Source organism: Pseudopipra pipra, chromosome 5 (assembly GCF_036250125.1).
Source record: "Pseudopipra pipra isolate bDixPip1 chromosome 5, bDixPip1.hap1, whole genome shotgun sequence".
Taxonomy (NCBI): domain Eukaryota; kingdom Metazoa; phylum Chordata; class Aves; order Passeriformes; family Pipridae; genus Pseudopipra; species Pseudopipra pipra.
Genome location: NC_087553.1, coordinates 46,050,459 through 46,068,560, shown reverse-complemented (window position 1 = coordinate 46,068,560; position 18,102 = coordinate 46,050,459). Strand labels below are relative to the sequence as shown.

Genomic DNA, 18,102 nt, shown 5'->3' with positions numbered 1-18,102 from the left:
CAGAAAACCCATTTAAATTAAAATTAAATTTTCAATTTAAATAAGAAAATGTAATTCATTTTCATTGTGTTTTTTTTATTTAATTTGACTTGCTCTGTTCTAAATAATTAAATATTTTTTCCTGATTTAGTTTTGATTCTAGGCAGTGTAGTTCAGCCAGATCTTTATAAGCACAAACTGTTTTTAGTGTTGATGTTTTGTTTGGGTTTTTTTCTCAAAAAGTTCTGTAAGGCTGCATGAAGGGAGGAATGCCTTATTTTTCAGGACATGTTTGTGTGAATAACCCATCTACTCTGTATCTTTGAGAGCACATGGTAATCTTGTAAGAAGTAAGGTTAAAAGGTAAATGGTATGGTATTGTTTCTTTTGGCTGTTGCATTAAAGTGCTTGACCTTTGGCAGCCTGTTTTTATCTTAGGCAGTAAACTGTTTAGTTCTGCTTATCAAAAGAGACTTCACTGCTCTCTTTCCATGCTGTTCTTATCCAAAACACACTGTATCAATCCAGCATCAGTAGACTTTATGAGCAGCAGCTATTATTCTGCCTAGAGATGCAGCATAAAAAGTTTATTTATGTTGTAACAGTACATTCTATTCAATAAATACTTTAATTTATATTTTTGTGGTTTCCAGCTTCATTATAGTTCAGATCTTCTTTTGTATTGCCTCCTTATTACCGTACTCTTTCCCTGGATTTTGGCTGTTTGATGTGAAAGTACTTGGTTTGGTGTTTGCTGTAAAGTGAGTTATTTTAGACTATTCAAACTATATAATTTGTATCTCTAAAGGTAAGATTAAACTGGAAGAGTATGTTTGCAGGTATTAGCAGATTTTCTAGTTATTTGATGATGTCTTCAAATCATTGACAAGGTGGTGGTAATTTGAAATTTTATTAAGTGTTTAGTTAAAGGGTCAACTCCCCCATACCTTCAGTTGTCTGTGTGATTTGCCAAAGTGAAGTTCCATATGTTGGAATTTTGGCCAGAAGCAGAATTTGCTGTATCTCTGAATTGAATCTCAGAATTGGTCAATTCTGCTGATGATATTGATCAAATCTTTAACCTGCAGGAAGTGGACAGTTTCAGGGCAGCCGCTGATTTGTTCTAGCTATATTTTTTTTTTATTGACTTGTTAATTCACATGATGCTTTACTGTTGTTACTAGTAAACAAGTACTGGCACCATAATGAGCCTCCCTGTTTTACAGTTAAATATTTCATATCCAAGAGGACTGAGTCCAGACTGCTAGTATCCTTGTATAAGAAATGGTGTGGCCGGCAGGCCCAGGGCACTGGTGAGGCCACACCTCAAATCCTGTGTTCAGTTCTGGGCCTCTCACTGCAAGAAAGACATTGAGGTGCTATAGTGTGTCCAGTGAAAGGCAATGAAACTGGGGAAGGGTCTGGAGCACAAGTCTTATGAGGAGCGGCTGAGGGAGCTGGGGATGTTTAGCCTGGAGAAAAGGAGGCTCAGGGGGACTTCATCACTCTCTACAACTATCTGACAGGAAGTTGTAGCAAGGTGGGGGTGTCAACCTTTTCTTCCAGGTAACAAGTGACAGGACAAGAGGCAGTGGCCTCAAGTTGCACCAGGGGAGGTTTGGATTTGATATTAGGAAAAGTTTCTTCACTGAAACAGTTGTCAAACATTGGAACAGACTGCCCAGCGTAGTGGTGGAGTCACTATCCATGATGGTATTCAAAAGATGTGTAGATGTGGCACTTAGGGACATGGTTTAGTGGTGGACTTGGCAGTGTTGTGTTTACAGTTGGACTCAGTCTTAGAGGTATTAGAGATCAACCTTAATGATTCTGTGATTTTGAGTACTAGAAATATCTCTGTTATTCTTTGATTTAGTGGATTTGTTGCATCATGCTGTTACCACAAGTTATAGGTGTCACAGATCACAGAAAGCTGCTGTAAGCTATCTGAAGAATACGGAGCTAAAGCTCTGTAAAACTGTCTTAGGAAAAAACCCAACACAGAACAGTATTTGATGATCCTGGTTTTCTTCTTATGGTCATAAAACATCTTATAAGGACTGACTGAAGCCAGGCTTGAAAAGAATCAAAGCTTTTCAGTGGATGCCAGAATCTGGAGACAAGCAAACACTTCAAAAAGTCCTGAGTGTGTTCACATATCTTGCCAAGTTTGTTCCCAATATATCCTCTGTCAGTTCACCCCATCAGACAACTTCTGGAAAATGTACAGTGACACTGGGCAGTGAACAGGGCAGACATTCCTTTAATGAGTTTGATAGGTAACAGTTCTTGTGCTGAAATGCTGCAGTGTTGCTTAACTATCTCAATAAGAAGGCTTGTAAATAGAATGCAGAAAGCTAGTGTTCTGAGATGATGTTTTTAAATACAAATAGGCTTGTTTTTCACATGGAAAAATAATTCACAATGAAAAAAACCAGTGGTTCCCGAGCTCTTTTGAACCAGCTAATCTCTGTGATTCTTCAGTATTACTTATGAGCTGTAACCCAAACTTATCAAATAATTAATTCTAAGTACTGTGGGATACAGTCAGTGGTATATCCACTCAGTAAATGCAGAACTCGTACTACGTTCCCTTGGGACCACAGTTGGTAATCGCTGCCCTAAGACATATGATTTACTAACCATAAAAGACAGTCTCTACTCGTTGTGGCTTTCTCTTCGGGGAGAGACATGCTTTCTGTTTTTACCAATTTTTGGATTGAATTTCTGCTTCTAAATTGAAGTGGAAATAGCTAGAATTGTGGGAACAGATTCAGGAAGAGAGATGATTTGGGTGTTGAATACTAAAAACACAGAAGGAATGCATATATTTGCAATAAGAAATGAGGCTTCATCATAAAGGTTTTCTGACCTGCTCCAACCCCAGCCATTGTTCTAGCTGTATGTTCTGTTTCTGTGTATGTTTTGTATTTGACCAAAGATACTACTAAGATATGCAAACATTTAAACACAGATCCTGTATGCTTTGTCTTTCTGGGTTATGTGGAAGTTCTGTGAGTAGTTCCAGATGAGCTCAAGGAGACTGTAAACACTACTGTAAAGTTATAGATAAAAGTCCTCACTCACAGATGCTTGTCACCTTCTCACCCAGGATAGGTGATTCCTCTCCACACCCCAACCAATGTGCTATCATGTGACCTAATGAGGCTGGTTTTGCCTAAAAATTCATTTTAGTCCTGTATCCTACTGGCTCACTCAAACAAGTGGGGTTATAGTTTCTGGCATAGGAATACTGATAGCTGGGAAGGGGGAAGAATCTTTTCAGCTGTCACAGCTGCATGTGGAAAAAGATATCTGTCCACAAGCTAAGGAAAGATTACAGAAGTCTTCAAAAACATGGTCTTAATTGTCATTTTCCTTTATTTGATTTTAGATTTGAAATGAGTACTTAAAATAAATTACGAGAGAGCCTGTTTCAAGGGTAGAGACAGGACAATGACTTGGACATGAAAAAAGTTTGATCCATTATTGAGGCACTAATAAAATCGATTTGTGAGGCTAATATAATGTGTGAAGTAATTCTAAACTTTCAGAAGCAGTAAGGTTTAACATAAACTAAGCAATAAAATGTGGGTAATCGAAGTAATTGTTTTTCTTCTTGCAGCTGTTGCTTTTCCTTTCTGAAAAGCTGTCCATTACATACAGTAGTTTAATTATTTTGTGTAGTGTTTTCTTTATGCTGCATATGTGATGAAAAAACCTACCCTTTGGCATGCAATTTCAAACCTGTTTTAGCATTTTTTTAACCATTAAAGAAAAAAAAAAAAAGAAGTTGCTCTTTTTATAGTGATGGTGAGGAAGTCTTCTCATATGAGGACTAGTTCTTAAACTCCTGGATCCATCAGCTTTGAAGTTATATTAGCAATGCTGCTGTCAGTTAATTGTGCAACTAACTACTTGGAGTTGCTTTTAATTGGAAAAAGGGTTTTTTGGTTGTTTTTTTTTCTATTGCTGCTTATTTTCATTTTGCAGTTGGAGAAAATACAGGTGATCCACACCTCAGGATAAAATTCTGTCTCGCCCATTAATGAAAATGAGCCCTCATAACACAGTATTGAGTCTGAGAATATTTGTAGCTGAGAATATTTGTTGAAATTGAAAGTGTGACAACTTTTGTTGAGGGAAAACTAAATCACCACAAGTCACTTTTTGATAAAATCAAGTGCATCATTGTTGATCTTGACCGCAACACAGCCGGTCGGTGTGGATTTTGAACTACTGTACATTTCATACAAAATATTTGTGTGTTTTTATGACAAGGAAGACTGGTTTGCCATTTTATTGTTGCTGTTAATATGCAGCCCATTCTGATGAAGCTTAAATGAATACTGTGTTCCTTTATGGTCAGCGGACATAACTGAAAGCTATTAAAGCATTTTTAACAAGAGAATTAATGTAGAGTCTTCTGCAGATAAACTTCACCCTTCCTGTTTTGGATGGAGCAATAAGTTTACCATGGAGCAGATTTAGGAAATAGCTTTCCATCAATTCAGTATTTTATAAATAAAAAGTTGCAGGGCGAGGTCCTTCCTTTGGCATAAAGCTGATTATTTCCTGTTTAATCCAGAACTGGTACATTTCAAGTAATGGGAGTTTTCTAGCATCAGTCAGAGAGGAGAGTATTTAGGAATTTGTTTTCATTCATGTTCCTATGAAAACACAGTTTCTAGACTTGAAGATCATTATAGAACAAAGAGAAATAATTAGATACATAAATAGTTGCTCTTTCAGACAATTTTTGGACTTGGCTGCTCAGTTGTTTGTATCTAGGCATTCTTAAACATATAGCTGGGTATTCTTATACATAAGCTGAAAAGATGTCATTGATATATCTTCAAGAGATTATCAGTACTCCTAGTGAGGCTTAGAAACTGATGAACTGTAATTGCTATGGATTATTTGAATTCAGATTTATGATCTGCTTACAGAAGGCACACACTTTCTATAGCAAGAATATGTAAGAGGCAGAATTTAAACTTGTACTGCTGCTTTACCTAAGGAACACACAAGTTAATATATGAAGTAACACTACCCTCATCCAATACATCTGTTGTAAAGAAGCCTATGAAATCTAGGCCACACACAAACTGGTCTCCAAGGGCCTTTAGTTGGTGTTAGAATGCTGTTATTATGTGGTCTGATTGGTTTAGCAAAGAATTATCTCCAGTAAAACCATGTAACATAATAGTCCTTGCTCTCCCACATGGGAGCTACTTCTGCTTGACTGAGCAAGACATTTCTTGAAGGAGTAATAATACAGTTGCTTTTGCCAAAATGTAACATTAAATGAAGTGTATCATCATGTACATTTCTTTTGTGTACCAGTTCTTGTTCATTTAAACATTTGTGTCAAGTCCTCCACCACGGCATTAAAAAATATTAAAGTAAATCCATGGATTTCCTAGCAATATATTTAAAATAATTTTTTGCTTCTTATTGAAAACTTATGTGTATTAACTTTAAAGCAGTGGGGAATTAGTTGCAAAATGTAAGTTTTCATAAATGAAAACTCTGTTGCTGAGCTGTCCAGATACAAATTTAATTGCCAGGCAGTACAAGTCACAGCAGTTTAATATTAATCTTGCATTGTGCTAATTGCTTTGAATGTGATGCTTTCTCTGTTCCCTTTGACTTTAAAGATTGCTGAGACAGTTCAATAGTTTATATGAACACCTTTCTAAGTAGTACCAACTTGGCTGTTTTTTGCTATGATTGTTCTGAACTATACAGCCTTGCTCTACAGATCCGTCCTTGTGTAACTGGAGCTGTAAACATGTACTGCACTTGTTGAGGACCTACCTTTTTATTGCTTTTTATTTTTATTACTATTTTTTACTATTTTATTTTATTACTATTTATTACTATTCTCCTATTATTTAATAATAGGAGACCCTCTTATTCTTTGTGTCTCCTCAACAGTGTCATACAAAAGCTGCACGTTCCATCTTTAGATTGCTTTATAAGCATTGAGCAAATGCTAAAAAACAGGTAATTTTTTGTTTGGATGGTGAAAAGAAGAAGGGAGTTGAGGACGGGTGGTGCTTCTCTGCAGGGATGATTAGAGGTGTGATTGCTCTCGAGGGGCAGAGAAGAGCAGAAGCCATGGGCAGAGGAGGCTGATGTGTGGAAGACAAGGCAGTGTGGCTTTGTTGGAGCACAACTGCAGACATGGCATGCCTAAGTCATGGGCTTCTCTTGAGCAGCAATGGGCTCCATCCCATTCAAAGCCCATGGCTTCACCAAAATAGCAGAGGTGTCATTGGGGGCATGGTATGAAGCAAAGGAGTATCCAAATGATGTCTCGACCTTAAACTGGAGGTAATCGATTCACGCAGGTAAATAATTTGGCCTGCATGGTTTTTTCCCAGTGTATTACAGAGCATGGAAAAGACCAAGATTGTGTCTCAGGACCCAAGCCAACTCTTCAGGGTTTTCAGCCCCTAAAATGTATGTGTAAACTTAGCAGAGTTTGTTACTGTAGACATAGACACCCGCCCATCAGTTTTACAGAGCTCTTTTCATCTCCTTTCTAGAATTCTACTTTTAAATGAAGCCTTGTAGTGGCATTGTTTTACACTGCATTTCCTCTATCAAATTAATTTAGTCAAAGGAAAAAGGAAAATCACAGACAGGAGATGCTGTGACCTAGAAGCAAGGTGCTGTAGACCAGCTGAACAGAAACACTGTGGCCCCAGCTCCTGGGGAGTCCAGGGCCAGCCTCAACTGCCTCTCCCAAGGGCCTCCTCCCAGGCACTGTGGCTCCCAGCACCAGTCCCTGCTGTGCTGTGCTCCCCTGTTGCCCCCATAGATTGCCAGTCCTGGTCCTTGAGGGCGAAGCAGAGTCCAGATCCGAAATCATGCTGCTTTTAAAGTGAGGGCTGTGTCGACATCTATTCCACATGAGGGGCTTCCAGTCAGGTATTTAGATGCCAAAAATATTGGACTTACATTCTGAAAGCTGATTAAACCTATTAAACCAGCCATTTTAAACGTTCAGTGGAAGGGCAGGCAGAATTGCATTTAAGTGCAAATAACTTTAACATTTTGCATAACTTCAGTAAGTAGCAGATTAACATGCAATTGTTCATTATTACATAGTAGATTAACTTATTTCTCCCAATTTGCATTTCAATGAATATCTAGTTGATCTATAAACACATTGATTAATGGGTGCAGAAAATATTACATGGATTCAGGAAAAAATTGTTAGTGTGTTTTTAAAAAAGGAATAGAATAGACTTGTTGATATTGTATAACTAAAAATTGTACACCTCTATTGTAACCAAGCATTAAATTTTTTGTATGTTAATTTAGCTTTTTGTAACCATAAAAAATAGTTTATCTTGGTTGAAAATGAATTCTAAATGTCTTGATCATGAGAATTGTCTGCAAGTGGTTTAATGACAGTTCTGAGCATTCTTTGTACTGTGGAGCTGTAAATTTATATATTGTACTCATAAATATAACAGTACAATTACACTGCCACTGCAGCAATGAAAATTTCTCTGCACTCTTTCAGTAGAGGATTAGCTTATTGTACTTTAGCAGACTAAATTTCGGGTAAGTTAATGAAGTCTAATTTGCAGAGTTGAAAAAAATCCAAGATAGCATGTAAATAAATTAAAAAGAAGAGATTTGGGGAGAGGTAATAATTTCTTTTAAAATATGTTTTTGGCAAAGAAAAAACTGATACTAGTGGTTCAGAAGTCATTCAATGTATACTACTTTCCCAGTTTGCTAGAGCTTACGTGCACAATTAAAATGCAAATTTGACTGCACATGCAATCAGTTGAGAGTTAAGTCTACATTACAAAAATTTTCAGTATTGCTTTTAGTTAGGAGTAGAAGAAAAATTTTGTCTTACAGTCTCACCCATGGTGGGAAAACCTGGCATAGATGTGGCTGGGTTAACAGAAGAGTGCTTTGTCAGACTTATTTTAGGTCTGCTGATGAGGTGAAATAAGAAACTGATTTATACCACCAGAGGGCTATACCAACCCAGCTATCGTGGTTTAGGTGGGGGAACAAAAGCTGTTACCTCTCCCTGGTGTAGGGGGGCCCTGGGGCATCACTGAAGCAAGGAAAATTTCCGGTAGTTTGCTCTTTCATTATTGAGGTGTCTGGAGGGGATGTGCTATGGCTTTCAAATTTGTGCTGTACTTGTGCTCTGCAAGTTCATGCCGTGCCTTTGTGAGAAATCAAACAATTACCAGCAAGCATGTTGCTTCTTTCCTCCTTGCATGGGGTATTTGATACTTGTGGGAAATGTGCCCTTGGTAAATGAAGAGCTTCTGTCTTCTGAAAGATAATATATTAAATGAGTACTTGCATGAATCACAGATGTCAGATTGTGATCGCTGGGCATGTTGGGTCTTCTCAAAGGTGAGTTAGTATCTAAGGGTTGCAGGCTGTTTAACGTGGTTTCTGAGCCACAACCTTAGCTCCTTCCCCTCTGTGAACTGAGCCTTGAGGGTCTTCGGCCTTTTGGATGGGGAGCTAAGAACAGGCATCTCTGAAGAAGAGCACTGACTCAAAAGCACTGAGGCTATATACATATGGTATAGAGCTGCTCAGAGGGCCTAGACGCATGTTGTGTTGCTTTGAAGAAGGAGCCCTGGTGGAGGCAAGAGAGTGTTGGATGAATCTGTAAATGTATTGAATGATAAAAATACTGAAAAAAATGCAGGAAAAGTTGCAATGAAAAAGAGCAAGGGGTTGAAAATTACAGATGAAATTGTGGGCACAGATTTCACTTGCTAAATCATCACACCCACTTAATGGATGTGGCCCTTGTCTGTCTGGTGGTCCTGCTTGTGTTTGTGAGCAGAAGAGATTATCCTTCGGCACTGAAGTGAGTTTGACCATCTCCTGCATATAGCTGCTTAATCCTTGCATATGCAAGTCTCTTGATGATTCCTATTCAAGAGGCTTTTACATGTGCATAAAGCCAAGAGCATACAAAAAAGGTGCCACAGTGCCATATTCATTCAAAGCCATAGCTGGAGAAGAAAGTTAATGTTTTAACGCCTGTATATAAAATAAAGCACATCCATTAGATCAGTTCTCCCACAAATGAGAAGTGAAGATTCAGTTGAGTCCTTTCTAAGACAGTAGAAATTTGCATCTTTCGTTTTCTACTCAGTTCTACTTTCTATGAGCTGTGGACAAGGGAGATACAGAGGCTAACTTTTGTGTCCTGGTGGGACCAGTCTTCCTGGAGATCATTCCAGTGAACAGGGAACTTCTGCCTTGTTTCCCTATTCTTCAAATCTATTTAGAACAGATGCTGTGGTTTAGCTATTCTGAGTCACTTTGAGAGGTTAAGAAGCCTTTCTTTGCACAGACTGTAGAGCTAAGCTGGGGGAAACTTGGTGCACGGGTTGAAATAAGGGTTGTCCTCATGCCCTTTGAATATCGTGTCTACTCTTGCTGTTGAAATGAAGCTGATTTTTGGCCAGGTATGCAAGACCTTGAGATCAATATTACTCTTATGACTCTTCTGCAGCCTGTAATCATTTGCAGGGGAGGACATCTGAAGTCCTAGTTTTCATTCTCATTACTGTCCAACAGCTCTGTTGAACAAAATGCGTGTACCACTCTGGAACAGTTTTGGAGGAAAACATGGGGCTGTGCTAGGCAGAGCAAGGAAACTATGTGGACTTTGTCAGTGAGTAGTAGGCATGTCGTCAAGGTATTCCCTAGCTAGGTATAATTTCACTCATCAGCAAAGCCATTCAATATGTTTTTCTTTGGTTTAAGCCAAGACCATTTTTAGATTATCACTGAAGATGGGATATAGTAGTCAAAGACATGAGCAGTCCCCATGTGCTTGCTTCTGCCCCTCTGTCTTCCTGTTCAGAGAAGAGCTGAGCTGAAAGAAGTCTGTGGTGTCCATCATTCCCTTCATGTCAGTGTCATACACTGTAACTTAAGACACTGATGATGGCATTTTGAGGTTAACTGTGAAAACAGCACAGACGTAGATCAGGGAGTTTTCACATTTCATTCTACCTGGGGAATTCTAGGGCTTGATGACCTCACACCTGGGGGACTAACATTTCCTTTTCTCAAACTGTATCTGGAAATAAATGTCTTTTAGCTATATTTAAACAGTTCTAAGTGCAAATTTTGATTTAGTTTTCTGAAATAAATGAGGAGTGTTCACTAACATGTTGCAGGTGCATCACACCTTTAGATTTGCATCAAGTGCTTATATGGAGACCAGCACAGCAAATGGTTGATCTCAGCCAGAGCTTCTAAGCTGTTATCATGTAACAATAAAAAGAGCTAAAATTCCATGAGAATAATATAAAAGTATGCATATTTGTGATCCTCTGACTTCACAGATGTCAGATGTGTTGATTTTGGAAAACTCTTCAAAAAGAACTTCAATTCAGCTTAAATACTTCTGGTTCATAGGAAAATTAAGACCATGTATGTATATATAAAATAAATATATTTATGTATTGTGGAACAGAACAGCTGTTTATACTTCTCTTTCATCTGCTTACTGAAGTTGTACATGCTCTTTCCATTATGCTGGTGCCGTAGCTTAGGTCAGAGAATAAATGTATGCTCAGTAAATGATCACCCTATGGCTCTAGCTGTTGTCTGGATTATCTGACATATGTTAGACAGAATAATCATGTCATTGGTATCATTCCCTTTCTTGGTTTTCATTTTAAAAACGTTATTTCTTCTTTCCCCACACATGATATAATTTTCAGCTTTTAGTTCCAGATGTTTACAGATGAGCTTTTCATGGTCTGAGATCAAAATCAGTATCAGCTGGAATTTTAAAGATAGGGTTATTTTTGTACCTTGTTGGATCACAAGTTCTTTCAGTATTTTTCTCCAACAGAGAGCTTCTTTTGCTTGTTTAGAGTCTCTTCTGCAGTTTTCTTCCTTTCTTAAGCATCACATTCTCGGCTCATTCTCCAGAAATAGCCTCCTTGTATTCTGTGTAAAGATGGATTTTAATGTCATGCCACTGTCCTCCTTTTTTTAAGAGCTTTGAGTGCTTCACACATTTTTCAAATAGTTGATTGTACCATTAAGTTGTAATTAACATCTCCTGTATTGATATTTTTGTAATTGATAATCTCTGTTTCTTTCTGTAAGACATAGTAACTTCGCTCTGAAGGTTGGTAGTTGTGCACTGACCAGATATAAACTGGTTTGTGAAGTTATTTTCACTTTAAGACCATGGCTCACAGTTTTTCAGTTGTGCTGATGCATCTGTTTTTAGAATTGAATCATTGAATCACACTAATTGAGGGAAAGTAATTTTAAAAGGGATAATCTCAGTGATGCAATTTATGTTGCAGCTATACAAATAAGTTTATCAGCACAATTGGGAAGGAGGCAGATTGCACCAGGAGGATCAGAATTAGTAGCTGGGGCAGAAAGCTTCTTGAGGGAAAATTGCTCAATTATTGTTAGAGGAGCTGAGCTGTTTCCTTTGTTTTCTGTTGTTAGAACTGCCTTCCGGCTCCACCTTCGCCCTCTTCCCCTAATTTAGGTCAATTCTATTTTTTTTAAGTCTTTTGTCATAAAGTATTGAAAATGTTCATCTCTTGTATGAAGGTGTTTAGTTTCCAGATTGTTGTGACAGCAAAGTGACTTCTGACTCCAGATGCAGTGACAATGGCTCTCTTGATTCTTCTCCAAATCTTCTTTTGTGAAAATTTGAAAGAAAAATATGCTTAGATTGAGCTAATATTTATATGCTAAAGGTCAGAGAATTTCATCTGGGTTAGTTCTTTGTGGTGTGTGAGAGAAATAGCAGATAGTACTATTTGCCATTCATTTGAAGACCAATTAGAAGTAGAGCATTTCCTTCAGTTGTAGCTCTGGGTGCCTTCCTGTGCAGAAGATGGGGCAATGCATCTGTGTTGTCTGTTAGTGCCAGGGTCCTCTGAAGACTCAGAGTTACTAGGTTTGTTTACTTGTGGAAGATCATTCACACATCCTTGGTCTGACCACTTTGAAGGTGGTAAAATAGGACAAATAGATGTGCAATAAGAAAAAAAAATCTATTTCCCCCAAAGCATAATGTCTGTGGGGAAAAAAACATTTCAGAAATCGTCCTGTGAAGGTGTTAGCAAGCATGCTGCAAGTACTTGAAAGGCCTGAGTTACCCAAAGCAAAATCCCATCTGTCTTCACATGACTAATCAGAGACAGCAATTCTTTCTGAACTTTTTCTTTGGAAAGAGTCAGAGAAAAAAGTTACCCAAAAGTTACCACAAAGCCTTCTCTGAAAAAAATGCCATGTGCACAACATTTCCACACTGAAGATGTTCAGCTCCAGTTTGGTTTGGGCTGTACTCTTCTTTTTAATTTTTTAATCACCATTGAAAATCAGTTTCTTCTGAAAGGTTTTCTTTCATTTGTCAACAGTGTTTGAGTCTTGTTTTAGACTGTTTTTATAGAATATGCTTTCAAACATTTGAGAACTGTCTTTATTAAAGGTATCATGTTAATCATTGTTTTTCTGAGAATAGTTTAGTTTGTGTGCAGAATGTTGGGCTTTTTTACTGCTCCTCTGACACGAATATGCTTGAGGTGACCTCAGACTGGTTCTTATGAATACAATAGTGTGGTGAGTTTTGGGTGGGGGTGAGATGGGTGTTTTCTTTGTTTTTTAATTTTGTTTTTAGTAGTGGGGAATTGCTCATATACAGTTGTATCACTGGCATCCACAATATAGGTAAATGTGGGAGGAAAGGGTCACACATCTCTGTGAAAAACAAGTTCTAAGACAAGTCTAGAATACTAAGAGATAATCATACTTTGAAGAGTATCAACATTTTAGCTTATTTTCCTCAAAAAAATATATGGAGATAGAAAACTTACTATCTTCATTCAAAAAAACCAGTGCATTTTCTAAATGGAAATTGGCCAAAGAGGTGTGAAAATGAACTGCACCTGGCAGTTGGAAGACTTCGACAAATTCCTTTTTCTCTGCGTGTTTAGATTAATAAACTTAGGTGGAATTTTGAAAAAAACCAAATTTGAAATGCCACTGACTTGCTTTGAAAACCACCTAAGAGCATAGCCAGATGCTTGTTAGAAAAACAGTTGCAGTGATAATGAGAAGTTCCTTCACCTCAAATGTGGTGCATAACTGACTTGAAAACTCCTCATTCCCTGCAGGATGAGGTCAGATGGGTTCAGGTAAAGCACTGTCAGGATTTCTCTATTCCCTAGTCATCGAATCACCAGTGCACCCAAAGTCATATTTATCACGGACTTTTACAATAAACAGATATCCAACAAACAAACAAAATTTGGTGGAATTATTTAAACACACCTTGTATTTAAAGTATTAAGAAGTATTACAAACTAAGTTATTGATGCTTCGTATAAAGATCAGATTGCTAGACATGCCACAGTTTAATTTGAAATATATCGAAATGAAAATCTGGTTTAGCATTTGCACTTTGCTCTACCATTATTTATTAAATATTTCTACAAGAGGAACTTAATCTCTCCTTTGAAGGCATTTCATCCAATAAAAGTTATTTCTGGTATCCAGGTAGTTCTGAGCTAGTTACATTTGTATTAGTACAGGTCAGAAGAGAGGTAAATGCCAATAAGCTTTACAGTTGAAACTCACTCTAAATCCAATATTCCTTGTTTGGTTTGGATCTAATTCAATGAAGGCTGTTGGTATGCTAAGGTGAAGAGTCTTACATTTAATGTAAAATGTGTTGTTTCTAGGTCTACAGACAAGACTGTGAAACCTTTGGCATGGTAGTGAAGATGCTAATTGATAAAGATCCATCATTAGAGAAGTCCATTCAGTTTGCCCTGAGGCAGAATTTGCATGAAATAGGTGAGCGATGCATTGAAGAACTCAAACATTTCATTGCTCAGTACGATGCTGCCAATCAAGATCTGTCAGAATCCTTCAAAGAGGGCTCATACTAAGGTCAAAAATATGCTTTTAGATCCTCTTCATTGCGTATGCCATAGCATATAAATCTGCTTTTTGCAGGGAAAGATGAGATCTTTTTGGAGATATGAACCCAAGGCTGTGCTCCTTCGAGGTAGCTCAGGTGGCTGTTCCCTTGTTCACTGTGGTCTCCGCAATTGTATTGTTCCTACCTGTCCTTGTTGACATATATTCCTTTTAAAGAACGTTCTTTTGAAAAATGTTGTAAAGCAATAAACTATTTTTGAAACCTTTACACTGTTAGCTTGTAAAAATTGTTCAGTCTGATGTATGCACTCTTATGTTTTGATGCTTTTAAGTGTAACTTCAAACATTGTATTTTTTATTAAAATAATAAGACACAGCTCTCATTTGTCAACATATGCAGAAATATGTCTGGTTTTCATATATACTATAGGAAAGGAAGACTTGCGAAATTGGTCACAATTATGATTTAAATAATCTGTTTTGGTTTAATTTAAAAATTCAGATTAATTCTGTAAAATTACACAAGAGGTTAACTCTAGTCTCTGACTGCTAGAGCAACTCTAACTGCTTGATATAAGAAGTGCTGTATTTTTTTATAATTGTGCATTCTGCAAATGCCTTTTAAATTTTGGTGTTTTCCCTATCAGGACTCATTACTAGTAAGCAGTATTATGTAGGATGGATTCTAATTTTTTTTACTGTTTGTATTTGCTGTGTTTTTGACTACACCATACAGAATGTAACTGCAGGCAGCCACTGAGCAGGGAAAGTTCCCTTTTCCTACTCTGTTCCTCTCCCCCCTTATACCTTCTCACCACTTTTCACCCATCAGTTTTAACAATAACGAGGCTGTGTGTAATCTTTATTTCCGACTTCAAGAAGGAGCAGGAATTGGGGTGGCAAAGATGGGAAAGGAAAGCAAGCAGTACCATCTCTTTAGTAACCCCAGGTAGCTTTGGATTAGGTGTAAAACAAAGTTGATCCCTCAGGCCCCAAATTGACTATCATTTCAAACCTAGGTGATTCTGGGACCACTTTTTTTTATGTGATAGAGCAACTTGTATTTTGGGAACAGTGGTTGAGGGAAGTCAAGAGACTCCCAGTGAAAAATATTCAGGACTTGTTTGTGGAATCCTGACTATTGAATGCATTAAGATACTGTTTTTTATGAACATTTTAGAAAAGGGATAATTTGAGTCATAATCACAAAGAGGTAAGTATAAGCATGATTGTTTTCTCTACATTTGCATTTAGGAACATGTGAAACTCTAAAAGGACTAATGACCAAACTCACCATTTCCAGATTTCATCAGAATGGGGTGCAGAAACATAAATGAAATAGCATTGATTTTGGACGTACAGGGTACTGAATGTGTCACAGCATCTTGCGCACGCAAATCTCCCTATAGTGTATTAAGTATTCGTTGCATCAGATTCCTGAGATGCCTGGTTAGTTCTCATGTCAGTAGGGTGCAGTTTTGCAGTTGGCTTTTGTTGGTTTCTAAGAGTTCACATTGCTCAGAGGAGATGACCTGCAAGTACTCTTGTTGGCACCTGGGACTGTGTGAGTTGCTCAGTAGTGGGAATCAGCTCATGGGCCTTACAGGATGCTAATTTGGTGAGGGAGAGAGGGGAAGAGAGGCAACCTGTTGTGACACAGTAGTGAGACCTGACATACCCCTTCTGGCAATCTGTTTTACCAAGATCAGTTGTGAACCACAGGCAAAGTTTTCTCTGATGCAGAAGCATAACTACAGCACTTCACTACTTGTCTACAGGACAGAGAACCTTTGGGGTGTTACATCAGAGTTTCTGCTTTGGGTTAGAAATGCTAATGGAAAAATACTGAAATTGTGTGTAATATATTTTTGATTAAAAATCTCCATTGTTACTGTACAGTTTGTTAGGAGTTTCCTTTGTTAAAAGCCTTATTAAATTTACCATGATAAAAGTATCTGAATTTTCAAGTGCTTTTCTATTAAGTAAGACCTAAGCTTATGGTGATAGAATATGTCAAGTTGGAAAGGAACAGTAAAGATCATTGAGTACAACTCTCTGCTACTTGCAGAACTACCTAAAACTGAACCACATGACTAGGAGCATCATCCAAGCTCTGGCAGCTTGAGGCCATGACCACTTCCCTGGGGAGTCTGTGACAGTGACTGACCACCCTCTCAGTGAAGAACCTTTTCCTCATGTACAACCTGAACTTTCCCTGATGCAGCTTCATTCCATTTCCTTGTGTCCTGTTACTGGTCACCAGAGAGAAGAGATCAGCACTTCCCCCTCCACTACCCATCTTGAAGCTGTAGACTGTAATGAGGTCTCCCCTCAATCTTCTCCAGGCTCCTCCTCTAATAGCCTAATCTCTTTCCTATATTGTGGTGCCTAAAACTGCACACAGTATTCAAGGTGAGGCCACACCAGTGCAGAGCAGAGTGGGAAAATCCCCTCCCTCAACCAGCTGGCGATGCTTTGCCTGATGCCCCCAGGACATGGTTGGCCCTCCTGGCTGCCAGGGCACTGCTGACTCATATTCAACTTGCCTTTGACCAGGACCTCCATGGCCCTTTCTGCAGGGCTGCTCTCCAGCTTCTCATTCTCTAATTTGTATGTATAATCAGAACTACCCTTGTCCCAGGTGGAGAATCTGGCACTTGCTCTTGTTAAACGTCATGCAGCTGGTGATTGCCCAGTTTGCTAGTTTATCCAGATCTCTGTGCAGGGCCTCTCTACCCTTGAGGGAGTCCACAGCTCCTCTCAATTTAGTATTGTTAGCAAACTTACTTAATGTACATTTGACTCCTCTCTTTACCATTTATTTATAAAAACATTAAAGAGCACTGGCCCTTTTACTATAATTCTTTGAGCCTGACCTGTTGGCCAGTATTCTTGAGTATTTTATATTAGCTAACAAGTCAGTAAGATCTTTCAAAAGTTTGTTATATTGTCCTTTGCTTAATCTGACTATTTTGAAAAAATAGATTAAATTTTACTCATGAACTAAGGAGTCTTTAATTTTTTTAAGTGCTATTTCTGTGAAAGGTTTCATTTGCATTCATAAGTGATAGGTTACTGATTTTCCATTCAATACTTGACATTGTGTTGAATGTTCACATTTAACCTTTTGGGATGTATGCTTCCTGTTGATGTAAGTAAAATATACTATGCCAGTTCCTTAACTTAAGGAAGAAGGATGGCTCTTAGTCTTGCTTCCTTTAGAACAAACATATGTAGTTCGGATTTATTTCAGATCAATATAAAAAAAATTGTCTCTGGTCTAGAGAACAGCCTCAGTGGGGCTCCTGGAAAGTGGTAGGAAGAGCACTGGTGAAAGGAAACATGTTGTGATGGAGGAATTTGATTTCTTTGTTGCTGTAAGAGCTACTTAAAATGGAAGTTATTCCTTGCACTTGATAATGTGCAGATCCCATAAAAGAGTAAGAAAGGAGGTGGAAATTGAAGGAAAGGAGTGTGGAAATTGAAGGAAAGGAGTATGGAAATTCAGTGCTATCTGCCGAGGCTGGAATGGTTCTAAATGGTTCTGTAACCTCACTTGAGTGAGTTGGCAGCTTTGAATGACAATATAAGCAGTAAGGGTGAAAATCAGCAACAAACCCACTATGGATATGAAAGTATTAGCTGGTGGAGTGGTGCCGTGCTTTGGGTTTCTGACGGAAGCTGTTGATAACAAAGGGATGTTTTAGCTACTGCTGTGCAGAGCTTACACAGAGTTAAGGCCTTTTCTGCCTCTCACCCCACCCCACCAGTGAGGAGGCTGGGGGTGCACAAGAAGTGGGGATGAACACAGCTGACCTCAAGTGACCACAAGGATATTCCAGACCATACGGCATCATGCTCAACGTATGAAGCTGGGGGTGAAGAGTTTGCCAGGGCTGCTGCTGTTCAGGGACAGACTGGGTATTATGTGGCTAGTGGTGAGCTACTGGGGTTTTTTTGGTATCACTTCAGGGTGTTGGTTGGTTTTTTTGTGTTTGTTTTTTGCCTATTAAACTGTCTTTAACTCAGCCCATGAGTTTTCTTTTATTCTTCTCTCCCCCATCCCACTAGGGATAGTGAGTGAGCAGCTGTGTGACATGGATGCCTATGAGGCACTTGGAATATAGGTCTAATAACACAACCCACATTTTAGAGCTTTGGTGACTGTATCTGAGT

At 38.3% G+C, this 18,102-nt stretch overlaps 1 protein-coding gene across 3 annotated transcripts in view; it reads left to right on the top strand.

Moving 5' to 3' along the window:
- The window catches only part of PPHLN1 (periphilin 1), a 68,435-nt gene extending 51,687 nt beyond the window's left edge, over positions 1-16,748 (top strand). For all 3 annotated transcript variants that reach the window (XM_064655884.1, XM_064655883.1, XM_064655882.1), the window contains exon 10: positions 13,725-16,748. In XM_064655884.1, the coding sequence (XP_064511954.1) occupies positions 13,725-13,934 (210 nt within the window). In that variant the 3' untranslated portion in view covers positions 13,935-16,748. The remainder of the gene's footprint in view (positions 1-13,724) is intronic.
- The last annotated feature ends 1,354 nt before the right edge of the window (positions 16,749-18,102 follow it).